General features: G+C 36.1%; 1 protein-coding gene across 5 annotated transcripts in view; it reads left to right on the forward strand.

Moving 5' to 3' along the window:
• Nucleotides 1–16,355, forward strand: part of PRMT3 (protein arginine methyltransferase 3) — a 149,358-nt gene that overhangs the window by 53,483 nt on the left and 79,520 nt on the right. For 4 of the 5 annotated variants that reach the window (XR_008619555.1, XR_008619558.1, XR_008619557.1 and 1 more), the window contains one exon: nucleotides 15,839–15,938. The exons of the other annotated variant lie outside the window; for it this stretch is intronic. Coding sequence is in view for 1 of the 4 variants with exons in the window: in XM_007122975.4 (XP_007123037.1) it covers nucleotides 15,839–15,938 (100 nt within the window). In the remaining 3 variants the exon portion in view is untranslated. The remainder of the gene's footprint in view (nucleotides 1–15,838; nucleotides 15,939–16,355) is intronic. 5 annotated transcript variants of the gene reach the window in all.

Consider the following 16,355-nt stretch of genomic DNA (forward strand, 5'->3'; position numbering starts at 1 on the left):
TGGGCAGAGGATCAGGCCCGGGATCTCAGCAGGTTCCTGGGGGCCCAAGTGGGTGGGGGAAACCTGGCCACGCTCCCTTTTGATCCTCTGCCCTCCCAATGGTTCCCCAATTTCCCCCTTTGGGCGTGGGATCCCTTCCCCTCCCCCAGCCGCCCCTCAGGGGCACCAGTCCCGTCCTGCCTCCACTTCTCCCCCTTCACTCCCCTCCATAGCTCCCATCCTTCCCAGTTGCTGGGGGTTCCTTCTGTCCCCTTAGGTTTCCATGGTGCCCCACTGGTGCCTGGTAGGTACCCTGGTTGTTCAGAGACGTGAATTCGTGTCTTCCTAGTACGCCATCTTGACTCCACCCCCTGCCTTTTTTATATTGTGAAAAGATAGCTATTTCCATAGTGTTCTCAGCATCTCTCCTTTGTCTTCCATTCGAATATTTGAAATTTATACTGTGGGGTGATACAACCTCTGTTCTTCTGTTTGTGAATGTCCCTGTAGAAGAATATTCAGGAAACAGTTTATGTTAATATCCCCAGCATTTACTGGCTCATTATTCTACCAGTTGAGGAGGCAGAATAGCATACTTCTCTCAGCATCTGGAACCATATGACTTGATTTCTAATTTTGGCTTTTTGACTGTTTAGCTTTATGAAGATGGGCAAATTGCTTAACTTCTTTAACCCTGGTCTCTTCATTTATAAAATGGGGTTGATGGTAGTACCTATCTCACAAGATTATTATAAGGATTGAATCCATTTATGGTGCTTTACAAAGTGGCTGACATGTAACTGCTTACTAAATGTTAGTAATTATAATAATATTAGGTGATAATTGTAGTGGTATGTTTGGCTTGGCACCAGTGCCTCCAATAATACTTTACATTTGGTTGGTTATGTTTCTAAAATGATCATTTCTTGCAGCTATCCCACCAACATATGATGACTCTCTTTTTTGTATTCTTTCTGTTTCACAGTCTATTCTCTTACACCATAAAGCTTCAAGCATTAGCCAGCTGTATTCCGTATTCACACTCCTCCCTTGAAATCTACCCTAAGCTTCTCTTATACTTGTCTATTATTGCACTGGAGTTTTCTAGAACTATCATCAGTCAGTGAAAGCAACTCTTCTGATTAGCAGGCTCTGATTGTCTTTAGCAATTCTGAGGCTTCTTTCTCTGTCAGAAATCTGTACACAGCAGGATTTCTCTAAAACTCCATAAGCTTACATCTGAAAAAAGTACTTTAAATTCTAAAAGATGGATACTTTTAAAATACATGTTTCATTATTCTTTTAGATATATTCGACTTAACAATCCTTGAATTGTGTTCAAAATAATGATAAAATAATTTTTATTCCTTTGTTTAAAAAAGAGATCTAACATTTCTAAAGAAATGAGTATAGAATGGAGTAAGTTTTGGCTTTAATGTAAACTGATATATATATATATTAGGGCTTATATACATATATAAATTATTTGTATATAAATTGAGACTTAATAAGGAGGTCAGGCTTGCAGTTCTGAGGTTGTAGACGTGAATAAAGTAGAATATGGATTTTTAAAGATGTTACATATTAGCAGGGGCAAATAGAACTCAAAGTGATATATGGAAGGAATGAGAAATTGTTTCTTTTTCTAGCTGTCACATTCCAGTGAATGATCATTTCAGAAACATAAACTTACCTAAGGACAGCAAAGCTATTCAGTTGCCAGACAGTTGTATCCAGTGTTCACCCTCAGGAAGCAGAGCTAGCTTCTGGCAATATTTTTACCATTACTCTGGCTGCCTTTGGTGTCTCATTGATTCCACTGTGGAATAGCTCATTATTCAGACTTTTGGATGTGATTGCAGAGGAGTTTTCATGAGAAGATTAATCTATCATATGGCTACAATGCAGTGCTTTCAATCTCAGTATGACATTAAAGATGCAGTCTTTTATCTTGCCTGTGTCTAGAATACTGTTAAAAATGAAACATTAAGAAAAGCCTAGATATGTTGTCATATTTATGTAAATGTCCTTCTCTGGATTCTAGGTTAGGAGCTTTATCTTTTTAATATTTTTGTCCCTATAACACCTGGCAAAGTGTCTTATACGTGGTGGATACATAGTGAAAGGTTTTTGAGAAGAATAAAGTAACTTAATGAATTTAAAGGTAGTGGTGGTATATATAATATTTGGAACAAGATCACAAAATACACTAGGATAAATCCTTGAAGTAAGGGATGTTTCTTCATATTTGTTTCTAAATATAATAGAAAAAATAGAAGAGCAAGTTAAAGCTGAAGGGAACTTTGAACCACTGATGAAGCTAAAATGGTAAAAAAAAAAAAAAATTGCTGCTCAGGAGTCTTCTAATGAAGGTAATGAAGGTGATCAAGATGCCTTACATGGAAACTAAATTCAGTTTTTCTTGCGTCCCACCATCGCCTTAATTTTGTGTCAACTCAGTGGTCCTGTCTTGGGGGTCCCATGACTACCCACTAGTTCCGTGGTTCACTGGAAGAAATCACATGACTCAGTATAAAGTTGTGTTCACAGCTAAGATTTATTACAGCAAAGGATATAGTCCAGGGACAGCAAGAAAAGGATAACCATAGGTAAGGAGGTCATGTACAGGCTTCCACAAAATCCTTTCTTCTCTGCAAGAGTCACACAAGATGTACTTTTCCTTCTAGCTGTGAACCTCAGAGACTCTTAAGAGATGTCTCTACCCAAGGAAGTTTGCTTGAGTCTTAGAGTCTAGTTCTCAAAGAGAACTGGTCATGTAGGCATATACCTGTTGTGTGACCAGCCATTGTACAAACCCATGTCAGATACCAGGTACATATCAGGAATCTTCATGTTTTCTTTAAACATGCTGTCTTCCTGATTTGTCTTGGTCCACATCTTCGCATGTATAGAATAGCATCACTAACCAGAAACTACATGAATGTTCAGGAGTTTTGTTCTTAGGGTTTGATGAAGAATTACTGCCATGGTTACAGAGATAAGTAAGCACTGAGAGAACAGACCTGCATTAACTCTTCTCACAGGTCAAAATATGGAAACCTGGGACTCAAACTTGACGTTTCCTTCATCAGCAAACTTGCTGGAGGTAGAGTCCTCTTTGAAAAGCCTTACTGTTTCTCACATCCATCCCTTGTCTACAGTTGATGTTTCTTTTATATTTATTTATTTATTTTTATTTATTTTTGGCTGTATTGGGTCTTTGTTGCTGCACGCGGGCTTTCTCTAGTTGCAGCGAGCAGGAGCTACTCTTTGTTGCGGTGCACGGGCTTCTCATTGCGGTGGCTTCTCTTGTTTTGGAGCACGGGCTCTAGGCGTGCAGGCTTCAGTAGTTGTGGCACGAGGGCTTGGCAGTTGTGGCTCACAGGCTCTAGAGCACAGGCTCAGTAGTTTTGGCGCACGGGCTTAGTTGCTCTGTGGCGTGTGGGATCTTCCCGGACCACGGGCTCGAACCCGTGTCCCCTGCATTGGCAGGCGAATTATTAACCACTGCGCCACCAGCAGAGTCCCTCGTTGATGTTTCTTAAATCCGTGCCTTAATTCACATTCTTGTATTGCGTATATACTCACATGAATGAACACATCTGCACATAAGTAGCTTGGCTATTTGTATTCAGTTATTTGGTTTTCTGTCATGTACTCCCTTAGTGCAGCCAGATTGATTTTCCTACCAATTCTCTTCCCCTTTAAATAAATAAAGGAAGAAAGGGGTAAAAAGTTGTTTTTGTGTTGGGAAGACATGAGAGGATAAAGGAGAAACTAAAAATTACCTCTGATCCTGGTATGAGATCTCACTGTTAATATTTTGGTAAGGCTTTTTAAAGACTTAGGTTACAGGAGATGAAAATACATGGAAATGTAAGCTTTACTAAAAATATCAGCTCCCTAAGGTTAGACAGGGATTTTTCTCCGTTTCATTCACGGATGTGCCCCAACCACCTGGGAGGGTACCAGGCACACAGGTAGGTATTCAGTGCAAATACTTACTCAGTGAATGAATGAATGAATGAATGTATTTTCAAGACCCAGAACATCAAACATTCAAAGCCAGATAAATCGTCAACACGAAAGACTGAAAACCTATTGTCTCTGCTTGAATCCAGGTTATTCTTTCTTCGTTTTTTTCATTGTGTTAGAAGCTAAGCTATTGCTAATTTTAAATAATAAATGTCCTCAGTGTTAGTAGTTTCACAGCTACACTCCTGTAAACACAAATGGTACATTTGGGAGGGAGGCAACTCATGGAATAGCTTTGTTCTGGTTGCAAGTCTGGCCCCTGAATTGAAATTATCTGCCTGGTAGTACTTGTTGTTTATGAGATGTCCTTACATCTTTCCCCTATCTCAGATAGTTAAGGATTCTTGTTTTTTTTACATTTATGAATGGAGGACTAGATTATTTCATAAAGGTAATTGGTATGGGTTTTCTCTCATCTCCCTGAGAAGAAGGGAGGGAGATCTGTTCTGGGCACCACTTTTCCTATGATTTTTCAGTTCCTTTGTCACTTCCATTTTGTATACCTCTTGACATCGGGGATTTGTGTTGTGAAAAATGGCTCCCACCTCCACTACAGTCTTCTCTGATGTGTGCACTGAGCACTGGATCCTTCTTCACAAGTTTACCAAAATTATTTGAGTCTCCTTTTTTCCCCCACTAAGTTTATCAGAATCTTTGGTTGTTTGATATCACCTTCTAAAATCTCCATGAGTTTATAAATTTATTACATTTTGTATTACTTTATTTTCATTTCAACATGCTTGGGGAACAAGAGAGAAATATGTATGCTTGGGTGCCATAGCTAACTGAAAGCAAAGTAATATTATACCTTGTATACTTTTATATCAGGGTATTCCCTCCCTGTCCCCCTGCCCCATATGCATTTTGAAAAAATAGTTGTTATCACCCATGTATTCTTCTAGGTAAACTTTATAATAATTTTGTCACCAGCTTTAAATGCCATTTAGTTGATAAGGTGTTCATTGTATGAACCCCTGTGGTACTTTATGCTGTTTGCACGTCTATCTCCCTGCTAGACCATGTTCTTTCTTAGAACCTAGACTATGTCTTTTATCAAAATCACATTGGGCAGAGGTACATTACGGATTTGATCCTATATTTCTCATTCTAAAAATCCTGAAATGACTCCTCATTATCTCTAAATAAAATCTAGACTCTTTTGCATCCCCTCTAACTACTTCCCAACTTTGTCACTACATACTACCTCTTGTTGCTCTAATCATACTAAACTATTTATAGCTCTTCAAACTTGGAATTTCTCTTCCATACACACACACGCACACATGCACATAACCACAGGCAGTTTGTGCACACAGAGATGAGGCACCCTCCTTTACCCCCATGCTCGCATACATCTTTGTGGATGCTCTGTTTTTTCCTGACTAAGCTCAAATGTCACTCACTTAGTTAAGGGCTTATTATATTAGCTCCTGTGGACCCTGTGTTCTTTACTGCTCTGAATCCCTTAGACCATGTTCTTAAGTGCACAGACTATGTCTTTTATCTCTGTATGCCCAGTGTCAGATAATTAATCATGATGATGTCCCTGTATCATGAGATAAAACTTAAATTGCTACTTTTAAGATAGGAAATAATATAGGATAGTGATTGTTGTTCCAACAAAATGTTCACTTAGAAAAATAGATAATTTGTGTTTATTGTATTAGTTAAGAGATTTACTTAGCATACTCTTTTTATTATGGTGGTGTATTTCTATAGATTTAAATCTATGCTAGTTTTTGAGCAGGTGTTTCCAGAGCTAGAATTCATTTCGAATGCTTTTGTGCTAACGTAAGGTTTAGTGATTGGACACTTGAGAAAAGAAAAATAAGTAAAATCTATAGTTTCTTTCATGAATGGTAAATCAGGTGGTGATTAAGATGAGCAGTCTCATAAAAGGGGTTATCTACATGAATGATATCTGTGTTGTGATGTTTTAATACAGAATTACTGGGAATTATGGCCTTTTGTCTTTTTTTCTGTATTCCCTGAAATCTTAATCTTTCCAGTTATATTTATATTTGAACAAGTAATTACTGAGGCAAATAGGATTATGGCTTGTAGCAGACAATAAACAGCCTGAGCAGATGGGCTTTTACAGGATACACCTTGATTCGCATGAGCATCCTGAAGATATTTCTACGGCAGTGGGAACGTTTTGCTCTTTTTAGAAGATTGCTTTCTGTTTCCTTTGAAGTGTTTGTAATTGTGAAAGCCCAATTAAATATTTCAGTAAATAGTAAGCAACTGCAGCAATTTTTTCATAGAGAATTTTATTAAATACCTCTTTGAAAAAACTCAGAGGGGGTATAAACATCCTTTCTTTTTTACCTTTGTGTGAGATATACATATTAAGTGCATAACACATAAATTATATGTTCTAATATGCATATGTATGGACAAATAATAGGAAAGAGAACATTTCCAGCACTTTAGAATTCCTCCCACCTCCATTTGCCCTTTTTCAGTCAGATGCTCTCCCTGCTTGATTGAGGTAAGTACCACACTGACTTTGGTGGTAATCACTTCCTTTATATTGCTTTATATTTTAACCACTTAAATGGGCATAGTTTAGTTTACTCAATTTTGACCTTTAGATAAATGAAATCATATATTATGCATTCTTTTTGTCTAGCTTGTTTTGCTCAACATTATTTTTAGTGTTCATTCATGTTTATTGTTATATAGAATGCCATTGATTAATATATCCCAATTTATCTTTTCTGTTCTTGATGGGAATTTTTGTGTTTTCCAGTTTAGGTCTGTTAAGAACGATTTTGTTATGAACTTTTTGTACATGTGCCTGGTACACACATCTGTGGGGTATATATTTACATATAAAATTGCAGGCTTTAGGGTATACATATCTTCAGATTTTCTCAATATTGCCAGGCTATTTTCCAGAGTGCTTATACCAATTTATACTTCTACCAATAGTATATAACAGTTCTGGTTGGTATTGCCTACCGTTAAGAATTTTTTCCAGTTGGTTGTATAGCAGTATCTCATTGCAATTTAAATTTGCATTTCTGTGATTGTCAGTGAGGCTGAGCATCTTTTCATGTGATTATTGGAAATTTGGATTTCCTTTTCTGTGAATTATCTGTTTATGTCTTTTGTTGAGGTTTCCATTGAGTTGGGCCTTTCTATTATTTGCAGGCAATCTTTAAATTTTTTTTATTTGAGTTGTTTATAGGTTTTATGTAATGAAAAAGTTCTCATTCTTGCTTGCTATTTCACTCTCTTCATAGTGTCTTTGATGTACTGAAATTCTCAATTTTCATGAGCATCATTCATGTTTATGGTTGCCGCTATATGTGAGTTGGGTAAGAAGTCTTATGGAGGTGTTTTCCTATATTCTCTTATAAATTTTATAGTTGTGTTTTTTACATTTAGGTTTGTAATCTACCAGGCATTGTTTTTTGTATATGGTATGAGGTAGTGATCCAGCTTTTTATTATTACTATTATTATTATTATTATTATTTGTAATCTGTTTAAACGACCTAGTTGTCCCAATCTCACTTAGTGCAGAGACCATTCTTTCCTCTCTACTTTGCACTGTCATATTTGTTGGGAATCAAGCATCCATATATAAGGCCAGTATAACCTTTATACCAAAACTCTACTAAGGCAGTAGAACAGAAAATTACAGGTCACTCATTTGTGAACATATGTGCAGACATCCTATTCAAAATATTAGAAAATTAATTGAGCAATATATTGGAAGGTAAAGTTTATCCCAGGAGTACAAGTTTGGTTAAATTTGAGAAAATCAACCAGAAAAATCTTTTGAGATATCTTGGGAAAAAAAGTCTGATAAAATTCCATATCCCTTCAATGTATCTATATATTAAAACTCTTAGCAAACTAGAACTAGAATGTTATATTGTAACATGGTACAGTGTATCTACAAAAACCAAAATTACAGCCTAGAACTTGATGAAGCTTTGAAAGCATTCACTTTAAGTTCAGGAACAGGACAGGGATACTTACCATCACCTTTTCTATTCAGCACTGTTAAGGAGATCCTAGACAGTGGAGCAAGGCAATAAAAAAAAGGGTATAAGAATTGGAAATGAAGGAACAAGACTGTTCTTGTTCCCTAGTAATAAGTTTGTGAATATTGATATCAGAAATAAGCTATAAATAAGTTATTACAATAATAAAGTATCAAGGTGCTGAATACTTTAATTTTTTAATTTGACGTATAGTTGATTTACAATGTTGTGTTAGTTTCTGGTGTACAGTAAAGTGATTAAGTTATACATATATATTCTTTTTAATATTCTTTACTATTATCATTTATTAAAAGATACTGAATATAGTTCCATGTGCTATACAGTAAGACCTTGTTGTTTATCTGTCTTAATATATAGCAGTTTGTATCTGCTAATCCCAAACTCCTAATTTATCCCTGTCCTCTTCCCCTCTCTGCCTTTCCCCTTTGGTAACCATAAGTTTGCTCTCTATTTCTGTGCCTCTGTTTCTGTTTCGTATATAAGTTCGTTTTTATTACTTTTTAGATTCCACATATGAATGATATCATACAGTATTTATCTTTCTCTGTCTGACTTATTTCACTAAGCATAATATTCTCTAGGTCCATCCACGTTGCTGCAGGTGGCAATATTTCATTCTTTTTAATGGCTGAGTAGTATTCCATTGTGTGTGTGCGTGTGTGTGTGTGTGTGTGTGTGTGTGTGTGTCTGTGTATCATATCTTCTTAATCCAGTCATCTGTTGCTGGGCACTTGGGTTGTTTCCATATCTTAGCTATTGTATATGGTGCTGCTATGAGCATTGTGGTGAATGTATCTTTTTGAATTAGTGTTTCTGTTTTTTCTGGATATATACCCAGGAATGGAATTGCTGGATCATGTGGTATTTCTGTTTTTAGTTTTTTAAGGAACCTCCATACTGTTTTCCATAGTACCTGCACCAATATACATTCCCACTAGCAGTGTAGGAGAGTTCCCTTTTCTCCACATCCTCTGCAGCATTTATTATTTATAGACTTTTTAATGATGGCCATTCTGACTGGTGTAAGGTGGTACCTCATTGTAGTTTTGATTTGCATTTCTCTAATAACTAGTGATGTTGAGCATCTTTTCACGTGCCTATTGACCATCTGTATGTCTTCTTTGGAGAAATGTCTACTTAGGTCTTCTGCCCATTTTTTCATCGAGATGTTTGTTTTTTGGTTATTGAGTATTATGAGCTGTGTGTATATTTTGCAAATTAAGCCCTTGTCAGTTGCATCATTTGCAAGTATTTTCTCCCAGTCTGTAGGTTGTCTTTTTGTTTTGTTTATGGTTTCCTTTGCTGTACAAAGTTTGATTAGGTCCCATTTGTTTATTTTTGCTTTAATTTTTATTGCCTTGGGAGACTGACCTAAGAAAATATTGTTACGATTTATGTCAGAGACTGTTTTGCCTATGTTCTCTTCTAGGAGTTTTATGGTGTCATGTCTTATATTTGAGTCTTTAAGCCATTTTGAGTTTATTTTTGTGTATGGTTGAGGGGTTTACATGCGGCTGTCCAGCTTTCCCAACACCACTTGCAGAAGAGACTGTCTTTTCTCTACTGTATATTCTTGCCTCCTAGGTCGAAGATTAATTGACTATAGGTGGTGGGTTTATTTTCAGGCTCTCTTTTCTGTTCCATTGATCCATATGTCTGTTTTTGTGCCAATACCATGCTCTTTTGATTGCTGTAGCTTTATAGTATTGTCTGAACTTTGGGAGGGTCATGCTTTCAGCTTTGTTCTTTTTCCTCAGGATTGCTTTGGCAATTCTGGGTCTTTTGTGGTTCCATATAAATTTTAGGATTACTCTAGTTCTGTGGAAAATGTCATAGCTAATTTGATAGGGATCACGTTCAATCTGTAGCTTGCTTTGGGTAGTATGGCCATTTTAACAATATTAATTCTTCCAGTCCAAGAACATGGGATATCTATCTGTTTCTTTAAATCATCTTCAGTTTCCTTTACCAGTGTTTTATAGTTCTCAGTGTACAAGTCTTTCACCTCCTTGGTCAGGTTTATTCCTAAGTATTTTTTTTAATGCAATTTTAAAAGGGATTTTTTTTTTACTTTCCTTTCTGATATTTCATTTTTAGTGTAAAGAAATGCAGCAGATTTCTGTATGTTAATCTTGTATCCTGCTACCTTGCTGAATTTGTTTATCAGTTCTAGTAGTTTTTGTGTGGAGGCTTTAGGTTTTTCTATATAAAGTATCATATCATCTGCATGTAATGACAATTTTATCTCTTCCCTTCCAATTTGGATACCTTTTATTTCTTTTTCTTGTTTGATTGCTGTGGCTAGGACTTCCAATACTATGTTGAATAGAAGCGGTGAGAGTGGTCATTCTTGTCTTCCTGAATTTAGTGGGAAGGCTTTCAGCTTTTCACCATTTGGTTTGTTGAAAATTTTTGCATGTATATTCATCAAAGGTATTGGCCACTACTATATATGTGTGTGTGTATATTTTCTTTTGTTTTTTGTAGTGTCTCTGTCTGGTTTTGGTATCAGTGTGATGATGGTGGCTTCATAGAATGACTTTGGAAGTGTTCCCTCCTCTTCAGTCTTTTGGAATAGTTTGAGAAGGATCGGTATAAGTTCTTCTTTGTATGTTTGGTAAAGTTCCTCAGTGAAGCCATGTGGTCCTGGACTTCTGTTTGCAGGGCGTTTTTTTTACTACAGATTCTATTTCACTTCTAGTGATTGTTCTGTTCAAATTATCTGTTTCTTCTTGATTCAGTTTTGGTGGGCTGTATATTTCTAGAAACTTGTCCATTTCTTCTAAGTTGTCCAATTTATTGGCATATAATTGTTCATAGTACTGAATACATAATTAATATATAAAAATCAATTGTATTTCTGTAAAGAACATGAAACAGACATTGAAAATTAAAGTATATCAAAGTGTATTGTTAATGTTTCTAACCTCCTTCCAGACAATGCAAGGACATTAAGTCACTTTTAATGGAAAATTCATCCAAGGGATGAATGTCCTCCATTAGATGCTGTGCATGAACTACCAGTCAGCTGTTTTAACAACTTCTTCCCCATTTTGCCCTCTGACATTGGTCAGTATTTCCTTGCCATGTATTTCTCTGGTATCTTTAATCTTACAACATTCTCTACAATGATTTCTGCAAAGAAAAAACCTGTGAAGACCCTAATGACTACCAGGATTTGAACCATTCTCTACAAAGCTTATTAATAACTCAGTAGAAATGTTATCTAATTTCTCTTTTTCACATCATATTTCAAAAGCTATCTAAACTCCCCTCTCAGTGAGCTGGTTTTTGTTTCCTCCCACTGTCTTTTCTCCTGTTGATGCCCCCATTCTTTTGTATGTCAAAAACATCATGCAATCCTATTCTTGGTAACTGAACAAAGTAATCAGATACTGCCTCCTGAATATTCTCTTGGCTTCCCAATAACAAGATTACATAAAGTGCTCAAGAAGGAGGAGTTGCTGATTTCCACATCTGTTCTTATCTTTGCCAATAGCATTAAATTATATTGTTATCATAAAGCCAGTCTAAGTTGACTTGCATGCATAGCATGCCTACTGTTTTAGAGAACTGTTCTACTTGAGGGTTGGGGTGATGACAGGGGATTACCTCTCTTGGGATAGATAAACTGCAGCCCTGCTCTTACTCACTGTAGTAGTTTAGTTGTTGTATCACCTGGAAGCATCTGTTCACAGCCTCTTAGGGATCTATCATCGACCCAAGTAATCCTTTCTACTCAGTTGTATGTAAAATAAGTGATAGTATCCTCCTGATTGTTTATCCATGCCAGTAATTATTTCACCAGCTTTTTCTGGGGTGTCTCTCAAAAATGTCCTATCTCTTTCACAAAATATTCTCAGCACTCAGGAGTCCTCTGACCGTGTCCTCCTCCGTTTGTATCGTCTTTGGGGTAACCCCAAGCTTTAAGTTCATTACTTTCTTAGTGGATCCTTCATCTTCCCAGGCAGCCATATAAGCATAAGAAGGCCTTCCAGTGAGAGGAAAAACTGTTCTTCTGGTCCTTTCTCTTGCCATCATCTCGTCTCTGAAAAGACTGGCATTTTTTCAGAAATGCTAGTAACAGCCAGATAGTGTAATTTTTTTTTACTATCTTCCTCTCTCCCTGCTGCTGCCTGTCAGGCCAGTAGCTACTTTCTCTGAATCTCAGTTTTGCCACTTCATACCAAGGATGAGTAGGCAACCATCCCAGGATTAGATCCTCCTCTTATTTTTCAGTCTCCTCCTTTTTCTGGCTAAAAAGTGCCTCAGCCTTTTTGATTCATGGATCTGTATGAGAGTCCTCACAGCACTACTCTGAGATAAAATATTTTCAAATCAGACAGACAGAAACCTAATTACCTGGGATTACCCAGAGAGATTATCCAGTATTAAGCTTTATTAATAATTTCAATGATACAGGCAATCAGAAAAAGCAGGGAGCAATCTGGTACATAGAGCAGGACTCCTTACTGTGGAAGTTAATAACCTATGCACCTTACTTAGAGGCCTGTCTACTCTAGGCCAGAGTGTGCATGTCTAATACAGGGAAGGGAAAAATAAAGAAGTTGCTTTTCATGTCCCAGACTTCTCCCTGATTAGTCTGGACCTCTTAATTGCCCGTATTTTTGAAATTATTTGTGAAGCCTGACACTGGGTAAAATCTCTGGCTTACGTGAGTCAGATTTGACAGTCTGATCTTTTGTATTCACTCACCCAGATATGTCCATTCTCTTTTCTCATTACTTCCTATTGGGACATAGAAATGCTGTTTTGTTTACATATTGTCTGAGAGCTGATCCTAAAATTCATATGGAAAACACAAATGACCTAGAATATCCAAAAGAATTTTAAAAGAAGAATAAAGTTAAAGGACATACACTGTCAGACTTCATGACTTGATTTAAAGCTATAAAAATCAAGAAACTGTTGTATTAGCATAAGGATATGCATCTAAATCTTGGGGCAGAATTGGAAGTTCAGAAATAAGCTTACACATTATGTTTAATTGATTTTTGGCAAAGATTGTGAAGTAATTCTATGCGTTGGTAATACTTTTTCTTCAACAAAGTTGAAACTATCACTTGTGATAGTTTTTCCAGAAAAGTTTTTTCATTATATATGAAAAAAATGATCATGATGCTATATTGGAAAAAATAACTCAAAACGGAAACTAAAAAAAATTTAGAAGAAAACATAGGTGAAAATATTTGATGTAGGCAAAGATTTCTTAGATATGTCACCAAAAACATGAACCACAAAAGAGAAATATGATAAATTGGTTTTTATCAAAATTAAAAACTTTAGCTCTTCAAAACATATCATTAAAAAAATGAAAAAAGCCACAGGATGGAAGAAAATATTCCCTATACTTAAATCCATCAGGGTTTTTATTCAGAAGATGTAAAGAACTCTTAAAATTCAATAATAAGAATACAATTGAGCCAGTTTTTTAAATGGGCAAAAAATTTGAACAAAAGATGATAGGGGAATATGGCCAGTAGGCATATGGAAAAAATACTTGGTCATTAGGAAAACGCAACTTTTAACCATGATGAGATCTTAACACACAGTTAAAATTTAAAAGATCAGCAATACTAAGATGACTAGGTTGTGAAGCTATAGAGAAAACCATAATTCAAAAAGACACATACACCCCAGTGTTCATTGCAGCACTGTTTACAATAGCCAGGTCATGGAAGCAACCTAAATGCCCATCAACAGACAAATGGATAAAGAAGATGTGGTACATATATACAGTGGAATATTACACAGATGTAGAGAACAAATGTATGGACACCAAGGGGGGAAAGCAGCGGGTGGGGGTGGGGGTGTGTGCTGAATTGGGTGATTGGGATTGACATGTACACACTGATGTGTATAAAATTGATGACTAATAAGAACCTACTGTATAAAAAAATAAATAAAATTCAAAAATTTTAAAAATAAATAGGATTGCTCATATATTGCTTGTGGGAATGTAAAATTGTATATGAACTTTGTAAAACAAAATCGCAGTTTCTTAAAAAGTTCTATCACTTCCATTTAACAGAGCAGTTCTTGTACATACATGTTAATGGCTTTATTCATTATAGTACAAAGCTGGAATAATCCAGAATTCCATCCCCAGGTGTGTGGGTGAACAAAAGTGTTTTATTCATGCAGTGGAATACTACTCAACAATACCTACGAATGGAACTACTGATATACAGAAACATATGCATGAATCTAAAAAGTATGCTTTTTGAAAGAAACCAGACACAAAGGGGTACATACAGTATGATTCCATTTATATAAAACTGTACAAAATACAAACTTTTTTTAAAAAATAAATAAATTTATTTATTTATTTATGGCTGCGTTGGGTCTTCGTTGCAGTGCGCGGGCTTTCTCTAGTTGGCGGCGAGCGGGGGCTACTCTTCGTTGCGGTGTGTGGGCTTCTCAGTGAGGTGGCTTCTCTTGTTGTGGAGCACGGGCTCTAGGCACACGGGCTTCAGTAGTTGTGGCTCGTGGGGTCAGTAGTTGTGGCTCGCGGACTCTAGAGCTCAGTCTCAGTAGTCGTGGTACACAGGCTTAGTTGCTCTGCGGCATGTGGGATCTTCCCAGACCAGGGCTCAAACCCATGTCCCCTGCATTGGCAGGCAGATTCTTAACCACTGTGCCACCAGGGAAGTCCCCAAAATACAAATTTTAATATGTAGTAAAAGGAAGAAATCAGTGGTTGCCTGTGGATGGGAGGATTTTCTGGAAGGAGCACTAATGAATCTTCGTAAGAAAATAGAAATGTTTATATATTGATAGTGATGGTGGTGGTCACCCAAGTATATCTGTTTTTTTTAAATTCAACAAAATTTACCCTTAAAATGCATTTAATCTTATGTATATAATACCGCAATGAAATTTGGGGGGAAAATCCTTCCTTTGTTAGGAGAAGAAATCCTTTATAATTCAGATGTACATCCTTTGAAGGTTGTGAATTTATTTAATTAGATACAAGCTTAGTAGCTTGCTTTTTAGCTTTTTGGAATTATCTCTTTAACTCTGTTGTTTATTTGAAATTGCAAAAGGAGGGGGTGAGAAATATGTGCTAATCTTGTGATCAGGCATGTAAAAATATCTAATGAATGGTATTAGAGGTTAAATTATTTATGATGGGAGGAGAATTTCAAGTTTTACACAGCATACAGTATTTTGTTATTCATGATAATACGTTACCATTATATAGTGCTTGAGGATGTGTACATAGCTTTCACAAATATTTCATCCTCATAATAGACTGTGAAGTAGTTAGGGAAGATATCATCTTTCTGTTTTACACATGAACACACAGGCTCAGTGAGATTGTTACATAATTTGGTGAAGACCACCTAGCTGACAAGTGCTAGAGGACCTGGAAATCAGTGTAAGAGCTTCTGGCCCTGTCTTTCCACTGTGACACACTACTTCCCTTTAAAATATACTTTTGTTGTCTGGTCTGTCTGTCTCCACCTCTCCCTTAAAAAAAAAAAAAAAAAAAGACCCATTAACTTTATTGACATGTATTTTTAATAGAATTTGGGTTTCTTTTCATGCTGTAGTTTTAAATGCTGGTTTAGTTGTATTATTGTATTAACCAGAAACATTCTGGGGGGTTCATGATGTGACCAAAAAGCAATTACAGTGCCCCGAGAATAAATAAACTTTGAAAAAACATACCTTTGGGTTCCGTAAACTAAAATGAACGGTTGCCAAGAAATTATGTAATTTGACTAGTTTTCAGAATCTGTTTAACATACTAATTTAATTCATTATGACAATTTTCAGACTAAATAAACTTGAAGATACTATTATGCTAATTAAAGGAAAAATTGAAGAAGTTCGTCTTCCTGTAGAGAAAGTGGATGTTATTATATCTGAGTGGATGGTAAGTGTTTGCAGAGAAAACTACTTTTATTAATATTTTTGAAAGGCAATGAATAAAGTAGCAGGTTTTCTGCGTTTAATTATATTTGATAAATGGCAGAATGGTAGCATTATTTTAAAAACAGCTACAGTCTTTTTATGGTAGTTTATTCTGAAATGGCACTTATTTACTGGCCATTTATAATTTTGTAAAGAAGAGAGTAAATTAGCCTTTTTGCTTTTAAAGTCATAATAAAGAATTATTATTTTTCTACTTTCTAGATTTGTAGAGACCTAAATATGTTTTCCTAAAAGCCTACAAGGACTAGTTAAGGATTTCCTAAGACTGTTTATGTCAAAATAATGTGATGTTGCCACTGTTGTTGTCATATTTAATATCCTGTCTTTCTGATCTGTTAGGTCATGTAATCAATGTCCT

The sequence above is a fragment of the Physeter macrocephalus genome, chromosome 16 (genome assembly GCF_002837175.3).
Source record: "Physeter macrocephalus isolate SW-GA chromosome 16, ASM283717v5, whole genome shotgun sequence".
Classification (NCBI taxonomy): domain Eukaryota; kingdom Metazoa; phylum Chordata; class Mammalia; order Artiodactyla; family Physeteridae; genus Physeter; species Physeter macrocephalus.